At 40.9% G+C, this 27909-nt stretch overlaps 1 protein-coding gene across 1 annotated transcript; it reads right to left on the reverse strand.

The window, feature by feature from the left end:
• Positions 1-4336: 4336 nt before the first annotated feature.
• On the reverse strand, positions 4337-21823 carry LOC139550662 (desmoglein-2-like protein). The gene is made up of 14 exons (XM_071361688.1): positions 21568-21823; positions 19609-19734; positions 18374-18529; positions 18131-18272; positions 17397-17560; positions 17108-17242; positions 16641-16826; positions 16139-16452; positions 15857-15999; positions 15455-15676; positions 14982-15215; positions 12548-12675; positions 6062-6397; positions 4337-5866 (listed from the first exon to the last, which is right to left on the reverse strand). The coding sequence occupies exons 1-14, from the start codon at positions 21616-21618 to the stop codon at positions 4673-4675; spliced, it is 3531 nt and encodes a 1176-aa protein (XP_071217789.1). The 5' UTR covers positions 21619-21823; the 3' UTR covers positions 4337-4672.
• Positions 21824-27909: the final 6086 nt, after the last annotated feature.

Raw genomic sequence — 27909 nt, forward strand, 5'->3', positions numbered from 1 at the left:
GCCCCACTCCCGAGCCCGACCAGTAAGGAGTGATATGACGTAAGCGATCCGAGCTCTCTCTCCTGAGTATGTGTTGGGCTGGAGAGAGAACACAATATCACACTGGGTGAGAAAGGAGCGACACTCAGTGGGCTGCCCAGAGTAACATGGTGGGTTATTAACCCTAGGCTCCGGAGACTCGGAAGACCAGGAAGTAGCTGGTGGCACGAGACGAAGACTCTGAAACTGTCCTGAGAGATCGGAGACATGAGCGGCCAGGGTCTCAACGGCATGACGAGCAGCAGACAATTCCTGCTCGTGTCTGCCGAGCATTGCTCCCTGGATCTCGACGGCAGTGTTGCGAGAATCCGTAGTCGCTGGGTCCATTCTTGGTCGGATTCTTCTGTTATGCTGGTGAATGAGGACCCAAAAGCGACGTAATAGTAACAGAGTCTTTATTCCAGTATTAAACAAATAATGATTCTCCTGGAATTATCAATGGTCAATCCAAAACAGGAAACTGAAATCCTCTCGTCAATAGAGAGGAACGACTGGAGACGCGACCACAGACTGCAGGTCGCTTCAGGAAGGCACTGGCCGTAGCTGACATAGACACCTGCTCACACGCAGCATCTGAAGAAGGCAAAGAACACGACAGGGCGGAACAAGGACACAGGAACAGCAAACATCAAACAAGAATCCGACCAGGCAGAAGCGGAAAACAGAGGGAGAAATAGGGACTCTAATCAGAGGGCAAAATAGGGGACAGGTGTGAAAGAGTAAATGAGGTCGTTAGGAGAATGAGAAACAGCTGGGAGCAGGAACGGAACGATAGAGAGAGAGAGCGGGAGAGGGAGAGAGGCAGGAGGAGAGAGAGAGAGAGAAAGAGGGAAAGAACCTAATAAGACCAGCAGAGGGAAGCACAGGGACAAGACATGATCAAAGACAAAACATGACAGGTACAGTAAATTGGTTGTCTTTTTCATTGCTCTGTGGTCCATAAATACTTGAAGACTCTGAAGTTGTTCTATTTTGACAGCAGGCGTCTAAAAAGGCTGACCAGGCAGAATGTTGTTAGTATAATGTTATCCACCTCTTGGCAAATTTAGACACAACTGGGGGAAAGATGCTCTTGTCAAATACATCATACATTGAAAGAATGTGCGGTTACCTAGGAGGATGTAGCAGAGACAGATACATTAGAAACCAACAGGAGGACTCAAAACCACAGGTAGGCCAGTCTTAGGCTATGGCAAGGGTTGAGACTGGGTGTGGACGTGAAGTTAGGGTTAGGTTTATTCCTGAGTTATGCCGGGGTGTGGACGAAACAAGAGTTAGAGTCACTTTCTTAGTAATGTTAACCTGTTCCAGGTACATCAACAGTGACATTGTGTTATATGCAGATGTGTCCCCAGAGTAACTTTAATCTGTCTGAATTTACTCAGACTATAAGTGCCGCAACCCCAGCGTTGATTATGCACATTACTACCTTTTGCCTCTTACCATCAGTCTCCTGTCTTTTACATCAGACCATAGGAGTAATACTGTATGTGTCACTTGTCTGTCATATTAGCTTAGAATAGAAAATCTGAGATCAGGTCACCTATCTGACACATTATGTGAGGTCTCCTGCCTATATCACCAATTTTCATATATAACACTGTACTGCATTATTTATATGTATGTTAGCATATGCCATGGTACTATACACAGTTTATTAGGTACAACCATCTAGTACCGGGTCGGACCCCCTTTGTCTCCAGAAGAGCCTGAATTGTTCAGGGTATTCTACAAGCTGTTGGAAACGTTCCACAGGGATGTTGGTCCATGCTAACGGGATGGCATCACACAGTTGCTGCAGACTGGACAGCGGTACATTCATGCAGCGACCAGCCCGTTCCATCTCATCCCAAACCTGCTCTATTGGGTTGAGATCTGCGGACTGCGCAGGCCACTCTCCTTCAAATTCTCTTATCAACAAGCTGTTTTTGTCCACAGGACTGCCGCTGACTGGGTATTTTTTGTTTGTCGCACCCTTATTGATAAACTTTAGACACCGTTGTGCGTGAAAAACTCAGGAGGGCGGCCTTATCTGAAAGACTGGATCCGGCGCGTCTGGACCCGACGATCATACCATGCTCAAAGTTGTTTAGGTGACTTGTTTTACCCATTCTAATGTTCAATCAAACAGCAACTGAATGCCCCAGTGCCTGTCTGCCTGATTTTTCTATTTTAATAACCTTAAACACTGAGTTAGGAATAACTCATTTCAAAATAGGCCATTATCACCATCCTTCTTGAATGATAATTCTTCACATTTTAACTAGTGAAATATCCAAACTGCGTCTGCATGCCAATAGTTTGATCTGAAGCAGTTTCTTGAGAATATGCATTTAGATATTCTTCAATTACTGTTTCGTGAGCGAATTAGAGCAGATGGTTTTAACAAACTTTTAACCTGTCTTGTGTTTTGTTTCAATCAAAGCATATATACATGTATCCTGCCTAGTGACGCACACTGTTGCATTCTGGCCTCATGAGAAAAGAAATGCTACTATTCAGTTTCAGCTCCTAAAGAAATCACTAGAAATTAGGTGTTTTTGGTGTAAAAGTACCGTTATAAGCCTAGTATGCTGTGGTATTATAGTCAGTTCTGTTGTGTAAAATACTCATTCATCATTATGTGATCTTTTAGGACATTGATTCAGCTTCAGAAATAATTTTCCAGAAATATTTTTACCAGCTCTGTGTATTCTCAAATTGAAAGCGCGCTCCAGCACCACTACATCCCTGCCCATTGCAAACAGCAACAGTTTAGACAGAAGCCCCCCCCCAACTTCTCATTACATTGTTCTGAATTAAGAGTCCAGCACCATATCACAGTAGCAATTCAGCTGGTTTTAACATTCTTATGGAATCAAATACTCCTTTAACATTCTTCTGGTACTTCATCTGTGATAATATTGTTCCTGACAGACATCAGTGATCAACTCTGAAAAGCAATAGATTTCCCAATGAATTCTGTGAGTGGGTGGTGGGAGGTGAGTCAAAAGTCCTCTTTTGTAGAGCCATCTTTAGTTTTTTTTGGTTGAGCAGTGACATCTGAACTACAGTATGTAAAGATGTCAAGGTGTGATAAGAGTGATACTATAAAACAGGATTTTCCACTCTCAATCTCCAGAAGAACCACTGAAACACTACAGGAGTGAGAGTAAGAAAGAAATGAAAGGAAACCATAACACATGACTAACTGAATGTGTATGGTATATGTTCAAGTTTATTATTCTCTCAAAATCAGAAAACATTTAATACAACTTTTTAGTTCACAATGAAGGACAGACATAGTGCAGGCAGACGCCATATCTCATGACACATACAGTATAATATATTAGACATGAAAGTTTGCAGCCAGGTCAGAATTGGCAAAAACACCAGTAGCATTAACAGCAACATCAATCTCATACTTTAATGCAGGGGTGTCTGCAGGGGTGTCTACTTCTTTGAGTAAAAAAACAACAATAATAATAATAATAAAGAGTTTATATATATATATATATATATATATAAAACTAATAATAATTTGTGGGGGGATACGAACTATTGATAACACAGTATGTTATCAATATACTTTAAAATGACTAAAACCAAATTGAAACTGTGTAGAATTGATAATGGACCTGCATTCATACAGAAACTTGACTGTGTCCAGCTCGCTAATAACCACTGAAATGAAAGACAGTCAGGGAGCATTGAAAATTCCCCAAACTATGGATAGAGAACTGCAAATTTTCACGGCGAGAAATATAACACATTTTCAATGCAGCCCCCCGAACCTCGTTGAATACTGAATGTGGCCCCAGGGGCAAAACACATTTTACACCCCTGCTTTAATGCATATCAGTGCATAATAAGGCAAGCCCACGGTAAAAATCTTACATAATCTCTATTTTTAGCCCGAATGTTGAGATGAACAAAAATATAGGCATAATTTAATGTACATTTTCCCAAAATAATATTACCTTTGCATCAATAATTTGAATATCATGGGATAAATTAATGCATATGAAACCCAACAGAAAAACAAGACACTCTTTGGCTTAAAATGTAAACTATAAGAGAAAAATAGGGGATTTTTGACGGGTCCCACACTTCTCTGGTACCATAATTTTGTATGTCCCGCTTGGAAACCTTGACCTACTGATCTATGAATTAGATCAAGAATTGACAATGCCAGTAAAAAAAATCTTTATCAAAGATAGACACATTTTCTCACCTGAACAATTAATACATCACCCACCACAACATTTGAATGTTTAGAAAAATATTTCACTCCTTTCAAATACTGATTCGATTCCATGATTTCATTATTTTTATTCAATTTCTTCTTCTGTAATCAATTATCTTCAACTCAATCATTAATTCACAATGTATCAATGAATCATATTTATGATTATATACCATCTGGTAATCGTGATAATAAAAACTAAAAGTGTTATAAAAGAGTTGTTAGCAAACAATGGTTAGAATTCCTGTATTTCAGACCAGCAGAGAGCACCAGTCAGACCAGCAGAGAGCACCAGTACCTCTCTATCTCTTTCTCTCTCCCTAGATTGTTGCTTTATTGACTAAAAAATAAATCACCTTTAAACCCACAGTGTACAGTATGTTATCAAGCTGATGTGAAGTTGTTTTTCTATGCTATAGTACTGGTCTCAACGTATTTCTCAGTGACAGATATTTTCTTCTCTTGCACCACAGCGGTGTGGCTGCTGCTACTACAGGGTGCAGCTGTGGGAGTGGTGGTGACTTTGACAGCAGTAGCAGAGGCCTCGTTTGACCCTGCCGTGCCACACAGGGAGCTGGAGCTCAACGAGGAAGCACCACTCTGACCTCTCACTTCTACACTATGACATTTGACCTCTAACCCCTGGCCTCTCTGCAGCATGGTGACCTGGGCAGCCCCTAAGCCTGCGCTGCTCCCTGCTGCCGAGGCTGACCCAGACCCACTCTCAACAACCAGCACTTTCCTGGACCCGGACAGGCTTCCCTGTGAGAAGTTTCCTCCTGGCGATAGATGGCCTTTTCCGATCATGGTCTGGTCTGCCCCCTGTAGAACCTGGCCTCCCCGTGTAATGGTTTGGCTCGTCTCTGTAATAATGTGACTTCCCCCAATAATAGTGTGGCCCGCTCCCTGTAAGACCTGGCTTGCGCCCATAACAACATGACCTTGTCCTTCCTCACTGCCAACTACTCCTACCTGCCTCTCCAGTAAAATCATGCCCTGAGAACCATGGAGCCCTCCTACCTGCACCACCCCCTGACCCATCCCTACCCCCACCTGGCTTACCGCCTGCTGGGCATGGACATAACCACCTCCCCCTCTCTGCTCCACCAACACCAACTGGGGCTCCACCATGCACATGGTGGGGGCAGCGGCGTAGTAAATAGGGGGCTGCTGGATGAAGAGGGTCTTGTTGGGCATCACCTTGTTCTCCTGAACCTTGCGGATGGTGGCTGATCCTTGGGCCCGAGGAACCAGGTTCTCCTGCAGGCGTGTGGAGGAGGTAGAGGAGGTGGATGAGGTGTTCAGGGTGTTGACATTGAGAGCTGTGTCTCTATTGACCTCTGTGTGGGTGGATGTGGTAGGCTTAGGTCTAGGGGATGACACAGACATGTTGACAGTCTCTGCCTCCATAGCTATCGACCCCTGGCAGATCTTAGCCAAGGTCTTGAACTTGGGCCCCAGGTCGTTGAGGAAGTCCAGGTCGTCATCGGCCCCTAGGAGGCTGCAGCAGCCAACAGAGCCTACCGGTGACCCCTGACCTTCGTAGTCGTAGATCAGTAGGTCATCTCTCTGTTGGTCGTTCCGCGCAGCATGATTGGCCTTCTGCAAAGGTCATATGATAGGAACAGATACAGTATATTAACACATTTAATCAAAATGGCTACAATAATGCTGCCCTCAACTCCTATGTCAATGGAGTAATCCAAGAAGTTCACTTTCACCGACTCAGTATAATCTCAATACTAATGGATACACACTTTTACTGGTCTTCAAACGATCATGATCTAAGATACTCACTGCAGAGTAGTACTCCTCTAGGACTCCCTCGGAGAGAGCGACCCCGTCATAAGCTCCAGCTCCATATCTGGAGAAGTGTTCATGTCCAGTCATGGTTCCTCCACCCACGCCATAGCTCACCTTCACTCTGCCACTGGGCTGGTGGGAGCCATGGGAATGGTTGTGCTCCCATGTGTTTATTGCGGACCGGGTGAAGCTGTCCCCGAACACCCCTCCTGCTGATCCTCCTGCAGCGCCTGCATCTCTTATTAATCCCATCCCCCCCCCGTTGTTTGCCAAGTCAACAACTTTGATGGAGCCATCTATCGCCACAGGAATTTGCAGGAGTGGAACTTCCTGTGATAGGAAATGAGTGGGCCAAATTTCAACTTGGAAATGGAACATAATAAATGTACAGTACCAGTCAAAAGTTTGGACACACCTACTCATTCAAGTTTTTTTTTTTTTTTTTCTACTATTTTCTACATTGTAGAATAATAGTGAAGACATCAAAACTATGAAATAACGCATATGGAATCATGTAGTAACCAAAAAAGTGTTAAACTTATCAAAATATATGTTATATTTGAGATTCTTCAAAGGAGCCACCCTTTGCCTTGATGACAGCTTTGCACACACACTCTTGGCATTCAACCAACTTCACCTGGAATGCTTTATCAACTGTCTTGAAGGCGTTCCCACATATGCTGAGCACTTGTTGGCTGCTTTTCCTTCATTCTGCCGTCCAACTGATCCCAAACCATCTCAATTGGGTTTCAGGTCGGATGATTGTAAAGGCCAGGTCATCTGATGCAGCACTCCATCACTATCCTTCTTGGTCAAATAGCCCTTACGCAGCCTGGAGGTGTGTTGGGTCATTGGCCTGTTGAGAAACAAATGATAGTCCCACTAAGCGCAAACCAGATGGGATTGCGTATCGCTTTAGAATGCTGTGGTAGCCATGCTGGTTAAGTGTGCCTTGAATTCTAAATAAATCACAGACAGTGTCACCAGCACCACACCCCCACACCATCACACCTCCTCCTTCATGCTTGCAATCTGAGGTGCAGTTAACTATAATGAACTTATCCTCTGCAGCAGAGGTAACTCTGGGTCTTCCTTTCCTGTGGCCAGTTCCATCATAGCGCTTGATGGTTTTTGCGACTGCACTTGAAGAAACTTTCAAAGTTCTTCACATTTTCTGGATTGTCTTAAAGTAATGATGGACTGTCGTTTCTCATTGCTTATTTGAGCTGTTCTTGCCATAATATGGACTTGGTCTTTTACCAAATAGAGCTATCTTCTGTATACCTATCCTACCTTGTCACAACCCAACTGATTGGCTCCAACGCATTAAGAAGGAAAGAAATTCCACAAGTTAACTTTTAACAAGGCACACCTGTTAATTGAAAAGCATTCCATGTGACTACCTCATGAAGCTGGTTGAGAGAATGCCAAGAGTGTGCAAAGCTGTCAAGGCAAAGAGTTGCTAAATTGAAGAAACTGAAATATAAAATATTATTGATTGATTTCACACTTTTTTTTTATTGAATACCCGAAACATACAATATACTTGCAGTGAAGCCGCTCAACAACTACACCATACCAGTCATACAACAGACTCCCATTCAGAGCGACACACAGAAGCATCCAGGGTCAATGCCCTGCTCAAGGGCACGTTGACAGATCTCCCACCAATTAGTATTTGGTAGCATTGCCTTTCAATTGTTTAACTTGGGTCAAACGTTTAGGGCAGCCTTACACAAGCTTCCCACAATAAGTTGGGTGAATTTTGGCCCATTCCTCCTGACAGAGCTGGTGTAACTCAGTCAGGTTTGTAGGCATCCTTGCTCGCAAACACTTTTTCAGTTCTGCCCACACATTTCCTATAGGATTGAGGCTTTGTGATGGCCACTCCAATACCTTGACTTTGTTGTCCTTAAGCCATTTTGCCACAACTTTGGATGTATGCTTGGGGTCATTGTCCATTTGGAAGACTCATTTGCAACCAAGCTTTAACTTCTTGACTGATGTCTTGAGATGTTGCTTCCAAATATCCACATAATTTTCCATCCTCATAATGCCATCTATTTTGTGAAGTGAACCAGACCCTCCTGCAGCAAAGCACCCCCACAACATGATGCTGTCACCCCTGTGCTTCACAGTTGGGATGGTGTTCTTCAGCTTGCAAGCATCCCCCTTTTTCCTCCAAACACAATGATGGTCATTATGGCCAAACAGTTCTATTTTTGTTTCATCAGACCAGAGGACATTTCTCCAAAAAATACGATCTTTGTCCCCATGTGCAGTTGCAAACCGTAGTCTGGCTTTTGTATGGCGGTTTTGGAGCAGTGGCTTCTTCCTTGCTGAGGGGCCTCTCAGGTTATGTCGATATAGGACTCGTTTTACTGTGGATATAGATACTTTTGTACTTGTTTTATCCAGCATCTTCACAAGGTCCTTTGCTGTTGTTCTGGAATTTATTTGCTCTTTTCGCACCAAAGTACATTCATCTCTAGGAGACAGAACGCGTTTCCTTCCTGAGCGGTATGACGGCTGCATGGTCCCATGGTGTTTATACTTGCTTACTATTGTTTGTACAGATGAACGTGGTACCTTCAGGCTTTTGGAAATCGCTCCCAAGGATGAACCAGACTTGTGGAGGTCTACAATTTATTTTCTGAGGTCTTGGCTGATTTCTTTAGATTTTCCCATGATGTCAAGCAAAGAGGCACTGAGTTTGAAGGTAGGCCTTGAAATACATCCACAGGTACACCTCCAATTGACTCAAATGATGTCAATTAGCCCATCAGAAGCTTCTAAAGCCATGACATAATTTTCTGGAATTTTCCAAGCTGTTTAAAGGCACAGTCAACTTAGTGTATGTAAACTACTGACCCACTGGAATTGTGAAGCAGTGAATTACAAGTGAAATAATCTGTCTGTAAACAATTGTTGGAAAAATTACTTGTGTCATGCACACAGTATATGTCCTAACCGACTTGTCAAAACTATAGTTTGTTAACAAGAAATTTGTGGAGTGGTTAAAACATTTTTTTTAATGACTCCAACCAAAGTGTATGTAAACTTCCGACGTCAACTGTATATCTCACTAGGTCGGGTTTTTTAGTCTCCAAATATCCACTATTTGTAACGTTTCCATAATATTTGTGAATTCCTTAAGGGCACGGTGATAATAGTTTGTAGAGTGATTACCTTTACGGTCCATTGAGGTACTTAACACTGTGTTATAGTCTCCTACCATAATGATTTGATCATTTGTTGCCTGTAAGTTCAATAAATAAGTATAAATGTTTTCGAAGAGGTATGGATCATCCTGATTTGGACCATGTAGATTAATGAGCCAAATCTCTTTTTCGTCCACTTTCATATTCAAAAAGATCCACCTTCCTTGCGAATCATTCCTGACTATTTGCACATTCAGATCGAAATTGTTGTTAATTAATATCACACCTTTTGAGTTCCTTTGTCCATGACAGAAACATTTTTCACCACCCCATTCCTTTGTCCACGCAACTTCATCTGAGGATGTAGAGTGAGTTTCCTGTATACAGTATATGTTATATTCCTTTTCTTTTAGCCATGTAAAGACTGATCTTTTTTTATAATCTGCTAAACCGTTACTGTCACGCCCTGGCCTTAGTCATCTTTGTTTTCTTTATTATTTTGGTTAGGTCAGGGTGTGACATGGGGGATTTATGTGTTTCGGCTTGTCTAGGGGTTTTGTATGTTTATGGGGTGTTTTCTAGTCTAGGTGTTTGTATGTCTATGGTTGCCTAGATTGGTTCTCAATTAGAGGCAGCTGTTTATCATTGTCTCTGATTGGGAACCATATTTAGGCAGCCATATTCTTTAGGGATTTCGTGGGTTATTGTCTATGTGTAAGTTGCCTGTGTCTGCACTTTTTCGTATATAGCTTCACGTTCGTTTTGTTGCTTTTTGTATAGTTTGTCAAGTGTTCTTCGTTTCGATATAATAAATAGAAGAATGTATTCCTATCACGCTGCGCCTTGGTCCTCCTCTCTTCCTCCATACGACGAACGTGACAGTTACAATTATAACTGGCTATACTTTTTTCACCCCTTACCTTAACTAGATCCTATTCTCAGTCTAAATTGACCATAATTAGTGCTTGTAAAGTTACTGCCATCAGAGGTATTATGACGGTCAAAATTAGAGCTTTCAAAGGTCTGATATTTAGAGTTCAAGAAATAGGTTCTAGCAATATTTGTTTTATTCCCTTGTCTGTTTGCCTGTGAGCCAATACCACAGATGTTAGAAAATTGAGACAAGATATTATGTGTGTAGTAAATCTGAGTAGGTTGATGTGTATATTGGATGTGATTTAGTGAGTGTGTACGAATTCTGTATAAGAGTAAGACTATAATATGTGATGTCCAGATGAATAATAACTCTGCCAATTTGCATGGTTGAGTGTCTATGTGTGTAACATGTAGTGCCTATAGACTTAATATTCATGATGATAATTGTAATCAATATCGTATCACCATCATAGTTGCATCATAATTACCTTTAACATAATTGAGAAACACATCCCAGCATTTCCATAGCAATTGACGTTTCACATGATCATGAAAGAGACCTTGCATTACTCTAGAGACGGCTTCACTACAGTACAAATGTATTCCGTACAATATGTTATTATTCCCCAGTGCCCCTATTCTGATATCTTCCCCTTGCTTGTTGTAAACATATATAAACTTGTAGACAAATACATAAAAAAGATAGACAAACAATAAACATATTACATTTTAAAACAGTTCTCGACAATAAAGAGAAAAGAGAGAGATAGAGCGAGATCAGGTGTGTGTGTGTATGTATAAGTCTATATGTGTAAGCAAGCATGTAATTGAGTATGTGTGTGTTCATATCCACTTCATATCCACTTCATTTTTACAGTTCCCATACTTTCTTTATTTCGTAACCTGAAGTCCCTGTAGAATTTAGTACAGCCATGTTGTTATGGCGCTGTCTCGGAACAGCTGTCCATCTACAAAGAGAAAGGCACGCTTACCCGTCTCCCTTTGTTGCCTTTTTACCGGATACAGTCTCTTACGACGTTCGTTTATCTCCCTTGGTCACTGAGACCGAATTTGGTCCCTTTAAGCTCCCTTCCTCTGCTTTTGATCAGCTCCTTTTGTTGGCAGTGTTCAAATTTTGCGATGATCGGTCGGGGACCCTTGGTCTTGTCGCTCTGAGCTGTACTTGGTGGAAAGCCACCTTGTTTACAGTCTCCATAGGAAGTTTCAAGGCGGATTGCATAAATTCTCTGATCGCGCCCTCTGGATTATTGGATTCGTCCTCAGGAATCCCATAAAAAAATTGATTTTCACGCATGCTACGACTTTGTATGTCTAGTAGCGACTCCATCACCCTGTTTCCCCTGAGTAGACAATCCATGTTGGAATCGTGGATTTTTACCTTGGCTGTGAGTGCCTTGTTTTCTCCTTGGAACGTGAGAATTTCACTCTGGCTAAACTCCCCCTCAGCCCTGCTACCTCCTCACACAACTTTTCCAGTGTTGCATGGATTCCAGCCAGAGCACTTGCCTCTACTTCAATGGTAAGTAAATCGTCCGTGTCTGTAGATTAATCTGTTTTACTTTTTTTTGTCGGGTTAAAGTTATTTTGTGAGGTAGTCAGATCTTTCCATGATGGAGTATGTTGTTCCTCCATAGTGTAAAGCTTTTGGTACTCGTCGATTTCCCTCAGGATCTCCTTAGTATCCAGGTTGGCACTTTACTGAAACCAGTTGATTTACGAAAAGATAACAATGAGTCTTTCCCACGATGACGACAGGTGTCTGTAGTACAGCCAACTAGCACTCGCAGAATCAACGCAAAAAATGGAACATAAACTTGCAGTCCCAGCTGTAAAGGCTAACCGCGTCGTGGAATCCTTAGCAACAAAACTTTAGTTCTGATTAAAATGTATTTAATGAAAATATTTTAATATAAACAACAAACCGAGTGTAGACAGTACAATGTTCTGTTGCGCTCTCTGATGACGTATCTGATGACGTATCTGTATACCAACCCAGCCAACTGATTGGCTGAAACGCATTAAGGAAAGAAATTTCACAAATTAGCTTTTGACAAGGCACACCTGTTAATTGAAATGCATTCCAGGTGATTACCTCATGAAGCTGGTTGAGAGAATGCCAGAGTGTGCAAAGCTGTCATCAAGGCAAAGGGTTGCTACTTTGAAGAATCTCAAATATAAAATATATTTTGATTTGTTTAACACTTTTTGGTTACTACATGATTCCATATGTGTTATTTAATAGTTGTGATGTCTTCACTATTATTCTACAATGTAGAAATTAGTAAAAAATAAGGAAAAACCCTTGAATGAGTAGGTGTGTCCAAACTTTTGACTGATACTCTATGTCCAAAGATCATTCTTATTTACAACCTCTAGAAAAGTTTGATGTCATCCATTGGCAGTGCCATCATGAATAAAATACCTTGTCTTCTCCTTGTCCCTCGGTGTGATATGGAATCAGGTGTTCTTTAGTGTCAAACGGCATGGCCTTAAAGTCACCTATGGATGCCACTCCTCCACACAGACAGAACAGCAGCAGGAGGGGCACCACTGTAAACACACATTCGAAATTTCAACTAATGTTCACAAAACACAAAGCCCAAGACATGCTGTTAGGTGAGAGGTCTGAATGCCTTGGGACAAAGGGTTGTAGACATAACCCATCAATAGCTATGTTTACATTACCTTGTCGAGTGATTTGTTGTCAACATTTCGAAAGTTTGAACAGAACATTGATGCGACAATTGCATGCTATTGTGTGTTTCCATTTAACTATCTTGAGTCAATAAAAACAGCTAAACGTAATGACGTCACACCTAAAAAATATATACTCTTAGAAAAAAAGGTGCTATCTAGAACCTCAAAGGGTTCTTCAGCTGTATTAGGATAACCCTTTGACGAACCCTTTTTGGTTCCAGGTAGAACACTTTTGGTTCCAGGTAGAACCCTTTTTGATTCCAGGTCAAACCGTTTTGAGTTCCATGTAGAACCCTTTACACAGAGGGTTCTACAAGGAACCCAAAAGAGTTCTACCTGGAACCAAAAAGGGTTATCGTATGGGGACAGCTGAAGAACGTCTTTTGAACCCTTTTTTGTAAGAGTGTAGTGTTGAAAAAAAAAGTGGTGTTTCCATTTTGGCAAATTGCACATTAGGACTAATAAATTGGTGACAGTAGCTTATGCCCTCTATCTGTTTCATGTCTCAGGTAGCCCGCGAAAGCCAAAATGAACAGAATGCAATCATTTACAAAAATTTGCTATATTCAAACAACTATCCTGTGCATGGTTCGGGGCCATGGTGAAACTTTCACTCCTGTAAATCTGAAATAATTGGATGGTGAAACTTTCTAGCCAATCATAAAAACAAGGCGAAGCAATTCAGGCATTCTTGAAAGCCAGGACAATCCTTGTCATGCAAAGAAAACTTCATTTTCATAGTTGAAAAAAATTGATTAAGCAAGAAGTATGCTTTTAGAATGAAATGTGGAGTGGAGTTTTATAGAAGCGTGATGACATAACGTGCATCGCGTACCTTCAAAATGATTCAACAATCATAATTTACTCAAAAAACACTGTTTCCATCATCATTTGTCGCAATCATTTGTCGCAATAAAGAACGTAGGACAAAATAAAAATCCACCCCTCAAAATGATTCAACAATCATAATTTACTCAAAAAACACTGTTTCCATCATCATTTGTCGCAATCATTTGTCGCAATAAAGAACGTAGGACAAAATAAAAATCCACCCCTGTAGAACGGATAAAAATGTTGTCGATCTTTAGAAAATGTCTCCTACATGTATATCTGCCATTTCCATTACACATGTCAACATATATTTTTTGCGACATTGCTTTTGTCAAATAAACCTGGGTAACCTTTCTGGACTACCCATCCCGGATCCGGGATATTTGTCATCAGAAACACTGACTAGCATAGCGTAGCCTAGCGCGAACGATATATAATAAAATATAATTTCATGAAATCACAAGTGCAATATTGCAAAACACAGCTTAGCCTTTTGTTAATCCATCTGTCGTCTCAGATTTTGAAATTATGCTTTACAGCGCAAGCAATACTTGCATTTGTACCTCCGTTTGATTGCTGCGTTATGCCCAGGAATCCACCGGGAAAAGCGTTCGCGACAACGCCGGAAAAAAATCCAAATTATATCCATAATGTCCACAGAAACATGTCAAACGTTGTTTATGATCCAACTTCAGGGTGTTTTTCAAATATCTATTCGATAATATATCAACCAGGACAGTTGGCTTTTCACTAGGACCGAGAGAAACAATGGCTGCGTTTCACTTTTGCGCAAAAATCACTCGAAGAGCCCCCACCTATCCACTTACGCAATGTGCCCTTTCACGCTCATTCTTCAAAATAAAAGCCTGAAATTATGTCTAAAGGCTGTTGACACCTTAGGGAAGACATAGAAAAATAAGTCTTATTGATATCCCTTTATATGGGCAATAGGAATGCATGGGAACAGAGAGGTCTCAAAAACAGGGCCACTTCCTGGTTGGATTTTCCTCAGGTTTTCGCCTGCAATATCAGTTCTGTTTAACTCATAGACAAAAATTTTACAGTTTTGGAAACTTCAGAGTGTTTTCTATCCTAATCTGACTATTATATGCATATTCTAGTTTCGGGGGCTGAGAAATAGGCAGTTTCAAATGGGTACGCCTTTTTAGCCAAAAGTGACTTGTCTTGCCCAACTTACTAATCACTCAAAACATGTTGAAATATGTTAGTCAGCAGCATTATGAAGCAGTCTCTCCTTCTTAGATCTTTATCAAGTAGGCAGTTTGAGGAAGCCAACAGAGTATGAAGTTAACAGAGGGCTTACTCACGCAACAACAGCAGGAGGCTCAGAAGGAGCAGCAGGATGGCAGATGCTCCTAATGTGACGTCCTTGCCCGTCTCCCGGGCGAAGCAGACCTTATTAACCTGATCACAGGTGCACACAACCACGTTCAGAATCTGGATGTCAGCACAGGCCTTCCCCTGCTGGTCACTGATCTCCACAACAACCTTGTAGTGACCTGGCCACATGTGGGCATGGTCTCGTAAAATGGCAGTGGTAGCTAAAATAAATATGAGAGAGACAAAACAAACATGAATAATACAAATCTAGAAATCAAATCTATCCACCAATTCCATTCAAACACACCACAATATGTAATTTAAGTTCAGTTTACGACTGCTCTTTCTAAAACACCTTCTATCAGGCTCAACAAAATAAAGCCAAAACAGCCCCTTGATGAAGCTTGCCATACTGTCTATCTGCTTCCTAAACCCCAAAGTCCCAGATTAGTTACGTTACCATTGAGGTGCTCCAGTGTCCACTTCTGTTTGCTGTCCCCCTGAATCACTCTGAACTTGAAGGGAGCTCCGTTGGGAAAGGTGTCCCCATCCACAGCCGTGACATACACAGCGGTGTCCCCCAGACACATGGTCGTAGCCGTAGCTGTCAGTATGGGACAGTGGTCGTTAAAGTCCTCCACCTGGATAGCTATTGTCCCTGTGGCCGTTTTGGATGGCAGATCTGGACACCAAAAGAAAATACAGAATTACATACAGACTTGACTTATTCTCTTTTAGCTCCAAGTGGAGCAAAGGTCCTAGAGTGCATCTTCAGTGACCAATGTTCTGGACAGATTTCTTGACTTCTTGATATCTTACAGAATGGCATGAGGACAAATTGATTTTTAGTATGGGTACTTGCCGGTTGTGATGGCTATTATCTTGGCGTAGTATGTTCCATTGACCAAGTATTTGGACTCCCGATCAGGGACTTTGTTCAGCTTGATCTCTGCTGTCTTTCCATCGATGATCAGCCAGTTGTCTACATCGGATTTTTTGGCATACCTGAGTAAATGATAATGACAAGAGCACACAATTAGGATCAACTAAATTATCCTTTAGTAAGATGGAGATTATTATAACATAAAATCACATCAATATTATTTACTCAGATAAAACTATATGAAAACATCTGGGACCTCACCTAACATTGGTAGCAGTCAGTAGTGTGTCACTGTCGATGGCTGCGTAGGTGGTGATGACCTTGTTAATGGTGACTGTGGTGGAGTCCTCAGAGATGGTCACCACTTTAACCATTGGCTGGAATTTGGGGCCCTCTTTCTGGTTGATCACGTTGATCTTGATGGGGTAGGTCTTACCACCGCCCGTCATACCCCCGCCTGCAACCCCTCCACCTCCTATCCCTCCACTCGTAGAGGAGGCGCCAAAGTTGTACACTGCTTTGTTGGAAACACTTATGGCAAGGTTGAGCACTTTCAGCTCCTCATAGTCCAGTGCCTTTAGATTCAAACAGCAGGGATAAACAGTAGAATGAGTCAAGTGATACAAACAATGTTGGAATATTATGAGAATTGAGAAGACTAGTAGTTGCAAGACACTGAGGCTGGAATTACAATGAAAAGAAAATGTTCTATATGCTTTTGATTAAATTCAAGCCTGAGTCAATCTTCAATCAGAGCCCACACCTTGGTTATCATAATAATGCCTTCGTTGGTCATGGAGTCGGTAGTGATAGTGAAGTAGCCAGCTTCGTTGCCTGAGATGATGGTGAACACAGCCAGCCAGTTCTCAGTGTACATCAGGTCCAGATCAGTGGCTTTGATCCTCAGCACCTCCACATTGACCGTGTTCTCCAACACACTCCCCTCGTACTGCAAATACACATTCACACATCAAAAGTTCATACATCCCAGCAACATATTGCAGTGAATTGCGGGTGTCCAGCAACTGTCAAGCCAACACGTTAGCCATTGCGCCAAGAGATCTGAACTTCTCGACGAGGCTGCTAGGTGTTGGGTTATGGTTGCTACAATATTATAAATATAAAAACACTATTATACTGATTGGGGTTTGTTCGCTACAAAATAATAAATATAAAAACACTATTATACTGAATAGAGAATAGAAAAGTAGTGAGATGTTGAGGTCTTACAGATTCTTTCTCCAGGGTGGGGATGTTGTCGTTGATGTCCAGGATGTTAATCACCACCTGTCCTGTTCCTGAGTTTCCACCCATTGCTCCGTTCATGTCTGAACCTTTTACAGTCAGGATGTAGGTGTCTTGGGTCTAGACAACCAAGAAATATAATAGAGCTTATAGTTAGTTACTTATTGTTGTAGATATCAACATTATTGGCTGTGAAAGTGTCAATGCATACAGTGCTGTGGTCACATAGATGCACAGTACACTGTATAATAGTATACCAAGGTATCTCTCTCACCTCTCTGTCCAGCGTAGTCTGGCGAACCATGATCTCCCCAGTCTGGTAGTTGATGGCGAACATGCTATCTGAAGAACTCTTCTGCACTATGCTATAGTAAATCTGAGAGTGTGGCGTGTTCACTTCATCCGCATCTGTGGCTAAAACTTTCATGACAACGGTTTCTGGAATTGACCAAGGGAAGAGTTACTTGTGCAGTACACCAGTACTACTACTGTACTATTACTATTACCACTACTAATATTACCACTACCACCACCACTACCACTACCACAGATGTAGGATCTTTATATGAGCCAGTTTGCTACAGCAGGAAAATAATCCTGCAGCAAAAGGAAATGTGAATTATTATGTGGATTATAATGAATGCACATTTTTGTAGGGGTTTATACATATTTTATTAGGTCATTAGGTCAAATAGAGTCTGACATTTTAAAGTGGAAATTACAAACTTTAGAAGCCTTTTTAAAACTCAAATACACTAAACATTTGAATTTGCTGCTGTGAAGGTAAAATTCTCAGCAACAAATGTGATCAAATTAAGATCGTACATCTGTACTACTATGACACCGATGACTACTACTACTATTACTGTATCACTACTGTGACTATTTCACTGATTACACTGGCAATAACACTACTAATACAACAGATACAGCTTGAACCATTACCACTACTCTGGCTGCTAATTCTCATCAATTTTGATAGAAACATTTAAAATAATTGGAACATGCCTGCAGCACTGGACTCATTAACGGATCCAGATTGGCCAAAAACGAACACTGGTTGGCAGTCATTCTGGTCCTCAACGGAAATACGCAGGTCAATGTCCTTCTCTGCTTTGCTTCCATTGTTGTATGTCGCTACTCCAAGTAACTAAAAGAGAGACCATGTTAGAACATCAGACATTCATTAATTTCTTACATGTTGAACACAAGCATTCCATTCCTTGGATTAGGTTTTACTGGGTAGCTTACGTGGTAGGAAGGTATCTTCTCTCTGTCCAGAATGCCATTGATTCTGACCAGGCCTGTATTTGGGTTGACAGTGAATAGGCTCCTGGGGTTTTGGTCTGCACCGATCCCAGTCAGTGAGTAGGTCACCTTTGAAGTGTACTGCTCATCAGAGCGAATCTGTCACAAACACACATACTAATCAGTCTTGATAGTAAAATACTATTATTATTGTAATAGTATTGATATGATAATAAGCATCGGTGAATAGCTAGGATAATACCACAAAAGCCTTTTTTCTTTTTACAGAACCTATTTTTGGAGTATAGCCTAAATGTCAAATGTACATCTGGAGATGTAGCTGAACACATGCTTTCATATCAAGGTATACTGTAGGTATGAAACTATTGATAGATGAATGGCATGTTTGAGTTGTAAAAAAGAGATACAGGCAGAATGTGTTGTTGAAAGACTTGTTATTTTACGCTGCTACTCTGTTTATTATCTATGAATAGTGACTTTAATAACTCTACCTACATGTACACATTACCTCAATTACCTTGACCAACCGGTGCCCCCGCACATTAACTCTATACCGGTACTCCCTGTATATAGCCTCACTATTGTAATTGTACTGCTGCTCTTTAATTATTTGTTACTTTTATTTCTTATTTTTTACTTATGTATTTATTTAGATTTTTTTTTTACTTAGCAGGTATTTTTCTTAAAACTGCATTGTTGGTTAAGGGCTTGTAAGTAAGCATTTCACTACACCTGTTGAATTCGGCGCATGTGACAAATAACATTTCATTTTATTTTGATTTGTTTTGTTTTTAGACTAAACCATTGCTCAGTGACTGTAGGTATGACCGCCCATTGGGCTGTATCTCTGAGCAGCTTGTTCCTAACAGAAATCAAACATAACGATTACACCTTCACTTTAGAGTACAACATCTGGCTGACACAGATATATTGTATGCAACCAACCTGATCAGTAGAAAGCAAGACAACATTCAGCACTTCTTTGGTTCAAAGTACGGACATGGACAAACTTTCAAAGTGCTAATTTTGACTAAACGCTAAAGCCCTGTATCTTCATGGATCTTATTATGCATGATTCATTCTAGACAGACAACTGACTTATCTGATGTGTAGCCTAAAGAGCTATGCCATGCTCAGACTTTTTCATGTCTCATAGTTGTCAGAAACATCTGAATCACTCCATGAGTTAGAGTAAGACGTATAGGATCAGATCATACCTTTGCGATGTACTCTTGGCTGGTGTAATCTACATTCTCCTTCAACCTCTTAGGAGGAATGATCCATTCTCTCTTCTGTCTTCTCAGCTTCAGCCCACCGCTTTCTGCTGCCACCACACATAAAAACTGCAGAAAATACAAAAGAAAAAATACAGCATTATAATATTGACTCACCACGAAGGCCTAGGGGTTTTATGCTAATGTAATAATAACACCGTAATAACACTGCATTGCTTCTAAATAACTCACAACTGCAGACTAAAAGTTGTACAATAGCTTATACATTGAGTGTACTAAACATTAGTAACATATTCTTAATATTGAGTTGCACCCCCTTTTCAGCCTTAATTCGTCACAGCATGGACTCTACAAGTTGTTGAAAGCATTCCACAAGGATGCTGGCCCATATTGACTCCAATGCTTCCGACAGACAGTTGTGTCAAGTTGTCTGGATGTCCTTTGTGTGGTGGACCATTATTGATACACACGGGAAACTGTTGAGCGTGTAAAACTGCATTGCAGTTCTTGACACACTCAAACCAGAGTGCCTGGCACCTACTACCATACCCTGTTCAAAGGTACTTAAATATTTTGTCTTTTTTTATATTTTATATTTTCAAGCATGCTGGTGGCTGCATCATGTTATGGGTATGCTTGCCATCAGCAAGGACTAGGGAGCTTTTTTAGGATACAAATAAATGGAATAAAGCTAAGCACAGGCAAAGTCCTACAGGAAAACCAAGTTCAGTCTGCTTTCCAACAGACACTGGGAGACAAATTCACCTTTCAGCAGGACAATAACCAAAAACACAAGGCCAAATATACACTAGAGTTGCTTACGAAGACGATATTGAATGTTCCTGAGTGGCCTAGTTACAGTTTTGACTTAAAACAGCTTGAAAATATATGGCAAGACTTGAAAATGGCTGTCTAGCAATGATCAACAAACAACTTGACAGAGCTTGAAGAATTTTATAAAGAATAATGTGCAAATATTGTACAATATTACCCAGAAAGACTCACAGCTGTAATCACAGCCAAAAGTGATTTTAACATGTATTGACTCAGGGTGTAAATACTTGTGTAAATGACATTTCAATAAAATTGCAAAAATGTCTAAAAACATGTTTTCACTTTATTATTATGCGTTATTATGTGTTGATGGGTGAGATTTAATAAATTGATTTAATCCATTTTGAATTCAGGCTGTAACACAACAAAATGTGGAATAAGTATGAAGACTTTCTGAAGTTCTAACGTGTAGTTTCTTGCCAAGGCAAATTATAATTGCATGTTTATGCCAATTCATAATCAAAGACATATGACAGGCATACTTAGAACTGAAAAGTATATAGCTTTAAGCTATTAATAGTTTTCGTTCACTGTCACAACGACAGGAAGCTGTATGTATTCAATTTATGATAAATTCGTTATCTTCTGTATGCAGAAGACCCAATGAAAATGTTGAACAAATCATTTTCACAACATTTAAACTAGGAGAAAGTTGTGATAGTGATATCAGTGTCGATTGTTGCTGTTGATAGATATCATATTCAGTGACATTCTCTAAAATCGGAGCTAAGTTTTTTACCAGCTGTTCTTTCACTGACATTGACCAGATGTGTTCAGACTTTCTCTAGGCAAATGACCACTGGGCACCATTACGCAGCTAAACTGTTTTTGTTCTCAATCTCATGTTGTCCGTAGTCGGTGTTGCACGCGAAATATGAACGGGCGAGTAATAAAATAGCGACATATGAAGTAAATGTTCTCTTCAGATAAGTGAAGGTTACAATCCTAAAAAGAAAACTGTTTTTTCGACATTGTCATTGAGATGCTCACATCTAGGCTGGCTGAGAAGTGTCGCACCTAAAAAAAAACAGAGCCGTTATTGCTCGTGTAGCCTATACCTAATTACCAGCACATGCTACAATATGAAAAATAAGATGTTTTACTTACCGTTAGTATGAACGGCAATAATAAAACAGTGGCTGTGGCTACACGGGCCATTGGAATGATTGTTGACTTAGGTAAAATGTTCCCCTCTTGAAGTGTAGCCTAATCCTTTAAATCTGCTGCTCGGTATTTTCTGTTGTAGCCTACATAAACTTCGGCCTATTTGAAATTGTAAACTCTTTATTCTTTTATTATACAGACTGCAACAGGCGCCGTCTCTCAACTAGTTTCACCACAGCACCGCTCATAGGCTGATTACAGAAAGGGCGAGGCAAAAGATGAAGCTTGGTTCATCGCACATAGATGGAATATTTGTGCACAGCTCACATACAGTAGATGGAGTATTTGTGCACAGCTCACATACAGTAGATGGAGTATTTGTGCACAGCTCTGACCGGGAAATATATTATTATTGTGTGACAATATAGAATGGATATCACCTATGAAAACAAATTGGTTTATTTATCACAATTGGTCACCAATATATTTTGCCTTCCAAAATGGTCCAACAAGTGAAAGTATTGCATTTAATCATTCAAAATCTCTAAAATATTTGGACTTGATCTTGAATCCAGTGCTCTCTCACTCATGTGTTAAACTTCACCTCAGGACTGTCACATTCCCAAACTGCTTTCAGCTGGGAAGGACAAGGACAACACTCAAAGAATAAGGAAAGTGTGTTGGGTCATTGTCCTGTTGAAAAACAAATGATAGTCCCACTAAGCGCAAACCAGATGGGATGGCAAATCAATGCAGAATGCTGTGGTAGCCATGCTGTTTAAGTGTGCCTTCAATTCTAAATAAATAACCAACAGTGTCACCAGCAAAGCACCCCCACTCCATCACACCTCCTCCTCAATGCTTCATGTTGGGAACCACACATGCAGAGATCATACGCTCAACTACTCTGCGTCTTACAAAGACATGGAGGTTGGAACCAAAAATCTCACATTTGGACTCATCAGACCAAAGGACAGATTTCCACTGGTTTAAATTCAATTTCTCGTGTTTCTTGGCCCAAACATGTCTCTTCTTATTATTGGTGTCCTTTAGTAGTGGTTTCTTTGCAACAATTCGACCATGAAGGCCTGATTCATGAAGTCTCCTATGAACAGAGATGTGTCTGTTACTTGAACTCTGTGAAGCATTTTTTTGGGCTGCAATCTGAGGTGCAGTTAACTCTAATGAACTTATCCTCTACAGCAGAGGTAACTCTGGGTCTTCCTTTCCTGTGGCGGTCCTCATGAGAGCCAGTTTCATCACAGCGCTTGATGGTTTTTGTGACTGCACTTGAAGAAACTTTAAAAGTTCTTTACATTTTCTGGATTGACTGACCTTCATGTCCTAAAGTAATTATAGACTGTCGTTTCTCTCTTTTTTTCTTCTAAGGGGGTGGATCAGCTTTAATACTGCGGATAGATTGTTGCTTCCATCAATGTAATTGTCTGCATCATTTCCATTCCCCCATAGATTTTTTGGTAAATATATATACATGTACAGTTGAAGTGGGAAGTTTACATACACTTAGGTTGGAGTCATTAAAACTCGTTTTTCAACCACTCCACAAATTTCTTGTTAACAAACTATAGTTTTGGGAAGTCAGTTATGACATCTACTTTGTGCATGACACAAGTAATTTTTCCAACAATTATTTACAGACAGATTATTTCACTTATAATTCACTGTATCACAATTCCAGTAGGTCAGAAGTTGACATACACTAAGTTGACTGTGCCTTTAAGCCACTTGGAAAATTCCAGAATATGATGTCATGGCTTTAGAAGCTTCTGATATACTAATTGACATCATTTAAGTCAATTGGAGGAGTACCTGTAGATGTATTTTAAGGCCTACCTTCAAAGTCAGTGCCTCTTTGCTTGACTTAATGGGAAAATCAAAAGAAATCAGCCAAGACTCCAGAAAAAACACTGGAGACATCCACAAGTCTGGTTCATCCTTGGGAGCAATTTCCAAGCGCCTGAAGGAAGAAGCCACTGCTCCAAAACCGCCATAAAAAAGACAGACTACGGTTTGCAACTGCACAAGAGGACAAAGATCGTACTTTTTGGAGAAATGTTCTCTGGTCTGATGAAACAAAAATAGAACTGTTTGGCCATAATGACCATCGTTATGTTTGGAGGAAAAAGGGAGGCTTGCAAGCCAAAGAATACCATCTCAACCGTGAAGCACGGGGTGGCAGCAACATGTTGTGGGGGTGCTTTGCTGCAGGAGGGCCTGGTGCACTTCACAAAATAGATGGAATCATGAGGCAGAAAAATGATGTGGATATATGGAAGCAACATCTCAAGACATCAGTCAAGAAGTTAAAACTTGGTCACAAATGAGTCTTCCAAATGGAGAATGACCCCAAGCATACTTCCAAAGTTGTGGCAAAATGGCTTAAGGACAACAAAGTCAAGGTATTGGAGTACCCATCAGAAAGCCCTGACCTCAATCCTATAGAACATTTGTGGGCAGAACTGAAAAAGCTTGTGCGAGCAAGGAGACCTACAAACCTGACTCAGTTACACCAGCTCTGTCAGGAGGAATGGGCCAAAATTCACTCAATTTATTGTGGGAAGCTTGTGGAAGTCTACCCGAAACATTTGACCCAAGTTAAACAATTTAAAGGCAATGCTACCAAATACTAATTGAGTGTATGTAAACATCTGACCAAATGGGAATGTGATGAAAGAAATAAAAGCTGAAATAAATCATTCTCTCCACTATTATTCTGAGATTTAACATTCTTAAAATAAAGTGGTGATCCTAACTGACCTAACACAGGGAATTTTTACTAGGATTAAATGTCAGGGATTGTGAAAAACTGAGTTTAAATGTATTTGGCTAAGGTGTAGGTAAACTTCCGACTTCAACTGTACATACATACATACGTACATACATAACCCCCCCCGACACACACATATATATATATATAAACATTCATACATACGTGTAACGGGTTTCGCCCTCGTCTGAAGAGGAGTATGAAATTTCAGACCAATGTGCAGCATGGTAAGTGTCCATTTTAATTATTATAGAACTGAACACTAAACAATACAAAATAACAACGTGCAAAATACAGAAAAAACCCGAAACAGCCCCGTATGGTGAAAACACTAACACAGGAAACAACCACCCACAAAACAAAAAAGTAAAACAGGCTACCTTAATATGGCTCCCAATCAGAGACAACGACTGACACCTGCCTCTGATTGAGAGCCATACTAGGCCAAACACATAGAAACAGACAACCTAGACATACAACATAGAATGCCCACCCACATCACACCCTAACCAAACAAAACATAGAAACATACAAAACAATCTATGGTCAGGGCGTGACATACTGTATATACACATACACACTTTTTTTAGAATATACCTTCCTTTATTATTCCCCGCAGACCCTATCACCCCTCCCCCAATTGGAGTAAACGAATAAACAGTAACACTTAGGCTTCTACTTCCAGTTTATACATAGTATACACATTTTACAAACACAATCTATTTAACAATAGTTATATATTTTTTGTTTTTAGTACTGGCCTTCCTCTATTTCTGATGTCCATCCAGTTTGCAACAGTGCTGTTTCACAAAGGTTCGGAACCTATATATATTTTACAGACCCTGTATGTTTTACATTTGTTATCTTGTTGTTATTAGTCCTACCCTTCAGCTCCATTCAACCCCTCCCATCTATCTCTTAAAACACCATCCATTTTCAATTTTTATTTGCCATATATTTTTCATCTGTGCTGTGATGCTTCACAAAAGTACTGAACCTTTCTATTCTCAGAGTTTCTACTGATTGTAAATTAAATATAAAAAAATGTTGGTAAAAAAATTATTATATTATTGATAGATTGGCTATGACAGCACCGAAATAAATGATCTGATGACTCTGTCTTGAGTGTGACCTGGAAGAGGGGATGCATCTGGTTTTGCACTAGGGGAGGTGAATGTAAAGGGTATGAGAGGGACTGTTGAAGTAACAGAAATACTAGAAGTTTGAACAGTCAGGATAAATAAAAAATATATGAACATTATATGAACATTATAGTCCATCTACGTAACATTGCAAAAATCAGAAACTTTCTGTCCAAAAATTATGCAGAAAAATTAATCCATGCTTTTGTTACTTCTACGTTAGACTACTGCAATGCTCTACTTTCCGGCTACCCGGATAAAGCACTAAAAAAACTTCATTTAGTGTAAAGTACGGCTGCTAGAATCCTGACTAGAACCAAAAACTTTGATCATATTACTCCAGTGCTAGCCTCCCTACACTGGCTTCCTGTTAAGGCAAGGGCTGATTTCAAGGTTTTACTGCTAACCTACAAAGCATTACATGGGCTTGCTCCTACCTATCTTTCCGATTTGGTCCTGCTGTACATACCTACACATACGCTACGGTCACAAGACGCAGGCTTCCTAATTGTCCCTAGAATTTCTAAGCAAACAGCTGGAGGCAGGGCTTTCTCCTATAGATCTCAATTTTTATGGAATGGTCTGCCTACCCATGTGAGAGACGCAGACTCGGTCTCAACTTTTAAGTCTTTACTGAAGACTCATCTCTTCAGTAGGTCATATGATTGAGTGTAGTCTGGTCCAGGAGTGTGAAGGTGAATAGAAAGGCTCTGGAGCAACGAACCGCCCTTGCTGTCTCTGCCTGGCCGGTTCCCCTCTCTCCACTGGGATTCTCTGCCTCTAACCCTATTACAGGGGCTGAGTCACTGGCTTACTGGTGCTCTTTCATGCCGTCCCTAGGAGGGGTGCGTCACTTGAGTGGGTTGAGTCACTGACGTGATCTTCCTGTCTGGGTTGGCGCCCCCCACTTGGGTTGTGCCGTGGCGGAGATCTTTGTGGGCTATACTCGGCTTGTCTCAGGAAGGTAAGTTGGTGGTTGAAGATATCCCTCTAGTGGTGTGGGGGCTGTGCTTTGGGAAAGTGGGTGGGGTTATATCCTTCCTGTTTGGCCCTGTCCGGGGGTATCATCGGATGGGGCCACAGTGTCTCCTGACCCCTCCTGTCTCAGCCTCCAGTATTTATGCTGCAGTAGTTTGTGTCGGGGGGCTAGGGTCAGTTTGTTATATCTGGAGTACTTCTCCTGTCTTATCCGGTGTCCTGTGTGAATTTAAGTATGCTCTCTCTAATTCTCTCTTTCTCTCTTTCTTTCTCTCTCTCGGAGGACCTGAGCCCTAGGACCATGCCTCAGGACCACCTGGCATGATGACTCCTTGCTGTCCCCAGTCCACCTGGCCGTGCTGCTGCTCCAGTTTCAACTGTTCTGCCTGCGGCTATGGAACCCTGACCTGTTCACCGGACGTGCTACCTGTCCAAGACTTGCTGTTTTCAACTCTCTAGAGACCGCAGGAGCGGTAGAGATACTCTTAATGATCGGCTATGAAAAGCCAACTGACATTTACTCCTGAGGTGCTGACTTGCTGCACCCTTGACAACTACTGTGATTATTATTATTTGACCATGCTGGTCATTTATGAACATTTGAACATCTTGGCCATGTTCTGTTATAATCTCCACCCGGCACAGCCAGAAGAGGACTGGCCACCCCTCATAGCCTGGTTCCTCTCTAGGTTTCTTCCTAGGTTTTGGCCTTTCTAGGGAGTTTTTCCTAGCCACCGTGCTTCTACACCTGCATTGCTTGCTGTTTGGGGTTTTAGGCTGGTTTTCTGTACAGCACTTTGAGACATCAGCTGATGTAAGAAGGGCTATATAAATAAATTTGTTTTGATTTGATTTGAGATTATAATAAATGTCAAGACAACATCAGCGATTTCCCGGTGAGGCCATTAATCTTCCGCGTAGGTCATCTATTTTATTGTCCAAAGATTGCACGTTTGCTAGCAGAATGGAAGGAAGTGGGGGTTTATTCGATTGCCTACGAAGTCTCAGAAGGCAGCCCACCCTCTAGCCCCTTTTTCCCTGCGTCCTCTTCGCGCAAGTCGCTGGGATCTGTGCCTGTTCTGAGAAAGCAATATATCGTTCGTGTCGGGCTCGTCAGACTCGTTAAAGGAAAAAAGGATTCTGCCAGTCCGTGGTGAGTAATCACAGTCCTGATGTCCAGAAGTTATTTTCGGTCATAAGAGACGGTAGTGGCAACATTATGTACAAAATAAGTTTTAAAGAAAAGTTACAAACAACGAGTACTTATGTAAATAACGTATTTCTGTTTATATTATTAATATATTTCTTAAAACCTTTTTTTGCTTTCTCATTATGGGGTGTTGTGTGTAGATTGACGCCCAACATTTTTTACATACATGTTTTAATAATAATGCACTGTACATGGTAAAATCTCCACTGTGCGTGATACCTATCGAT

The sequence above is a fragment of the Salvelinus alpinus genome, chromosome 23 (genome assembly GCF_045679555.1).
Source record: "Salvelinus alpinus chromosome 23, SLU_Salpinus.1, whole genome shotgun sequence".
Taxonomy (NCBI): Eukaryota; Metazoa; Chordata; class Actinopteri; order Salmoniformes; family Salmonidae; genus Salvelinus; species Salvelinus alpinus.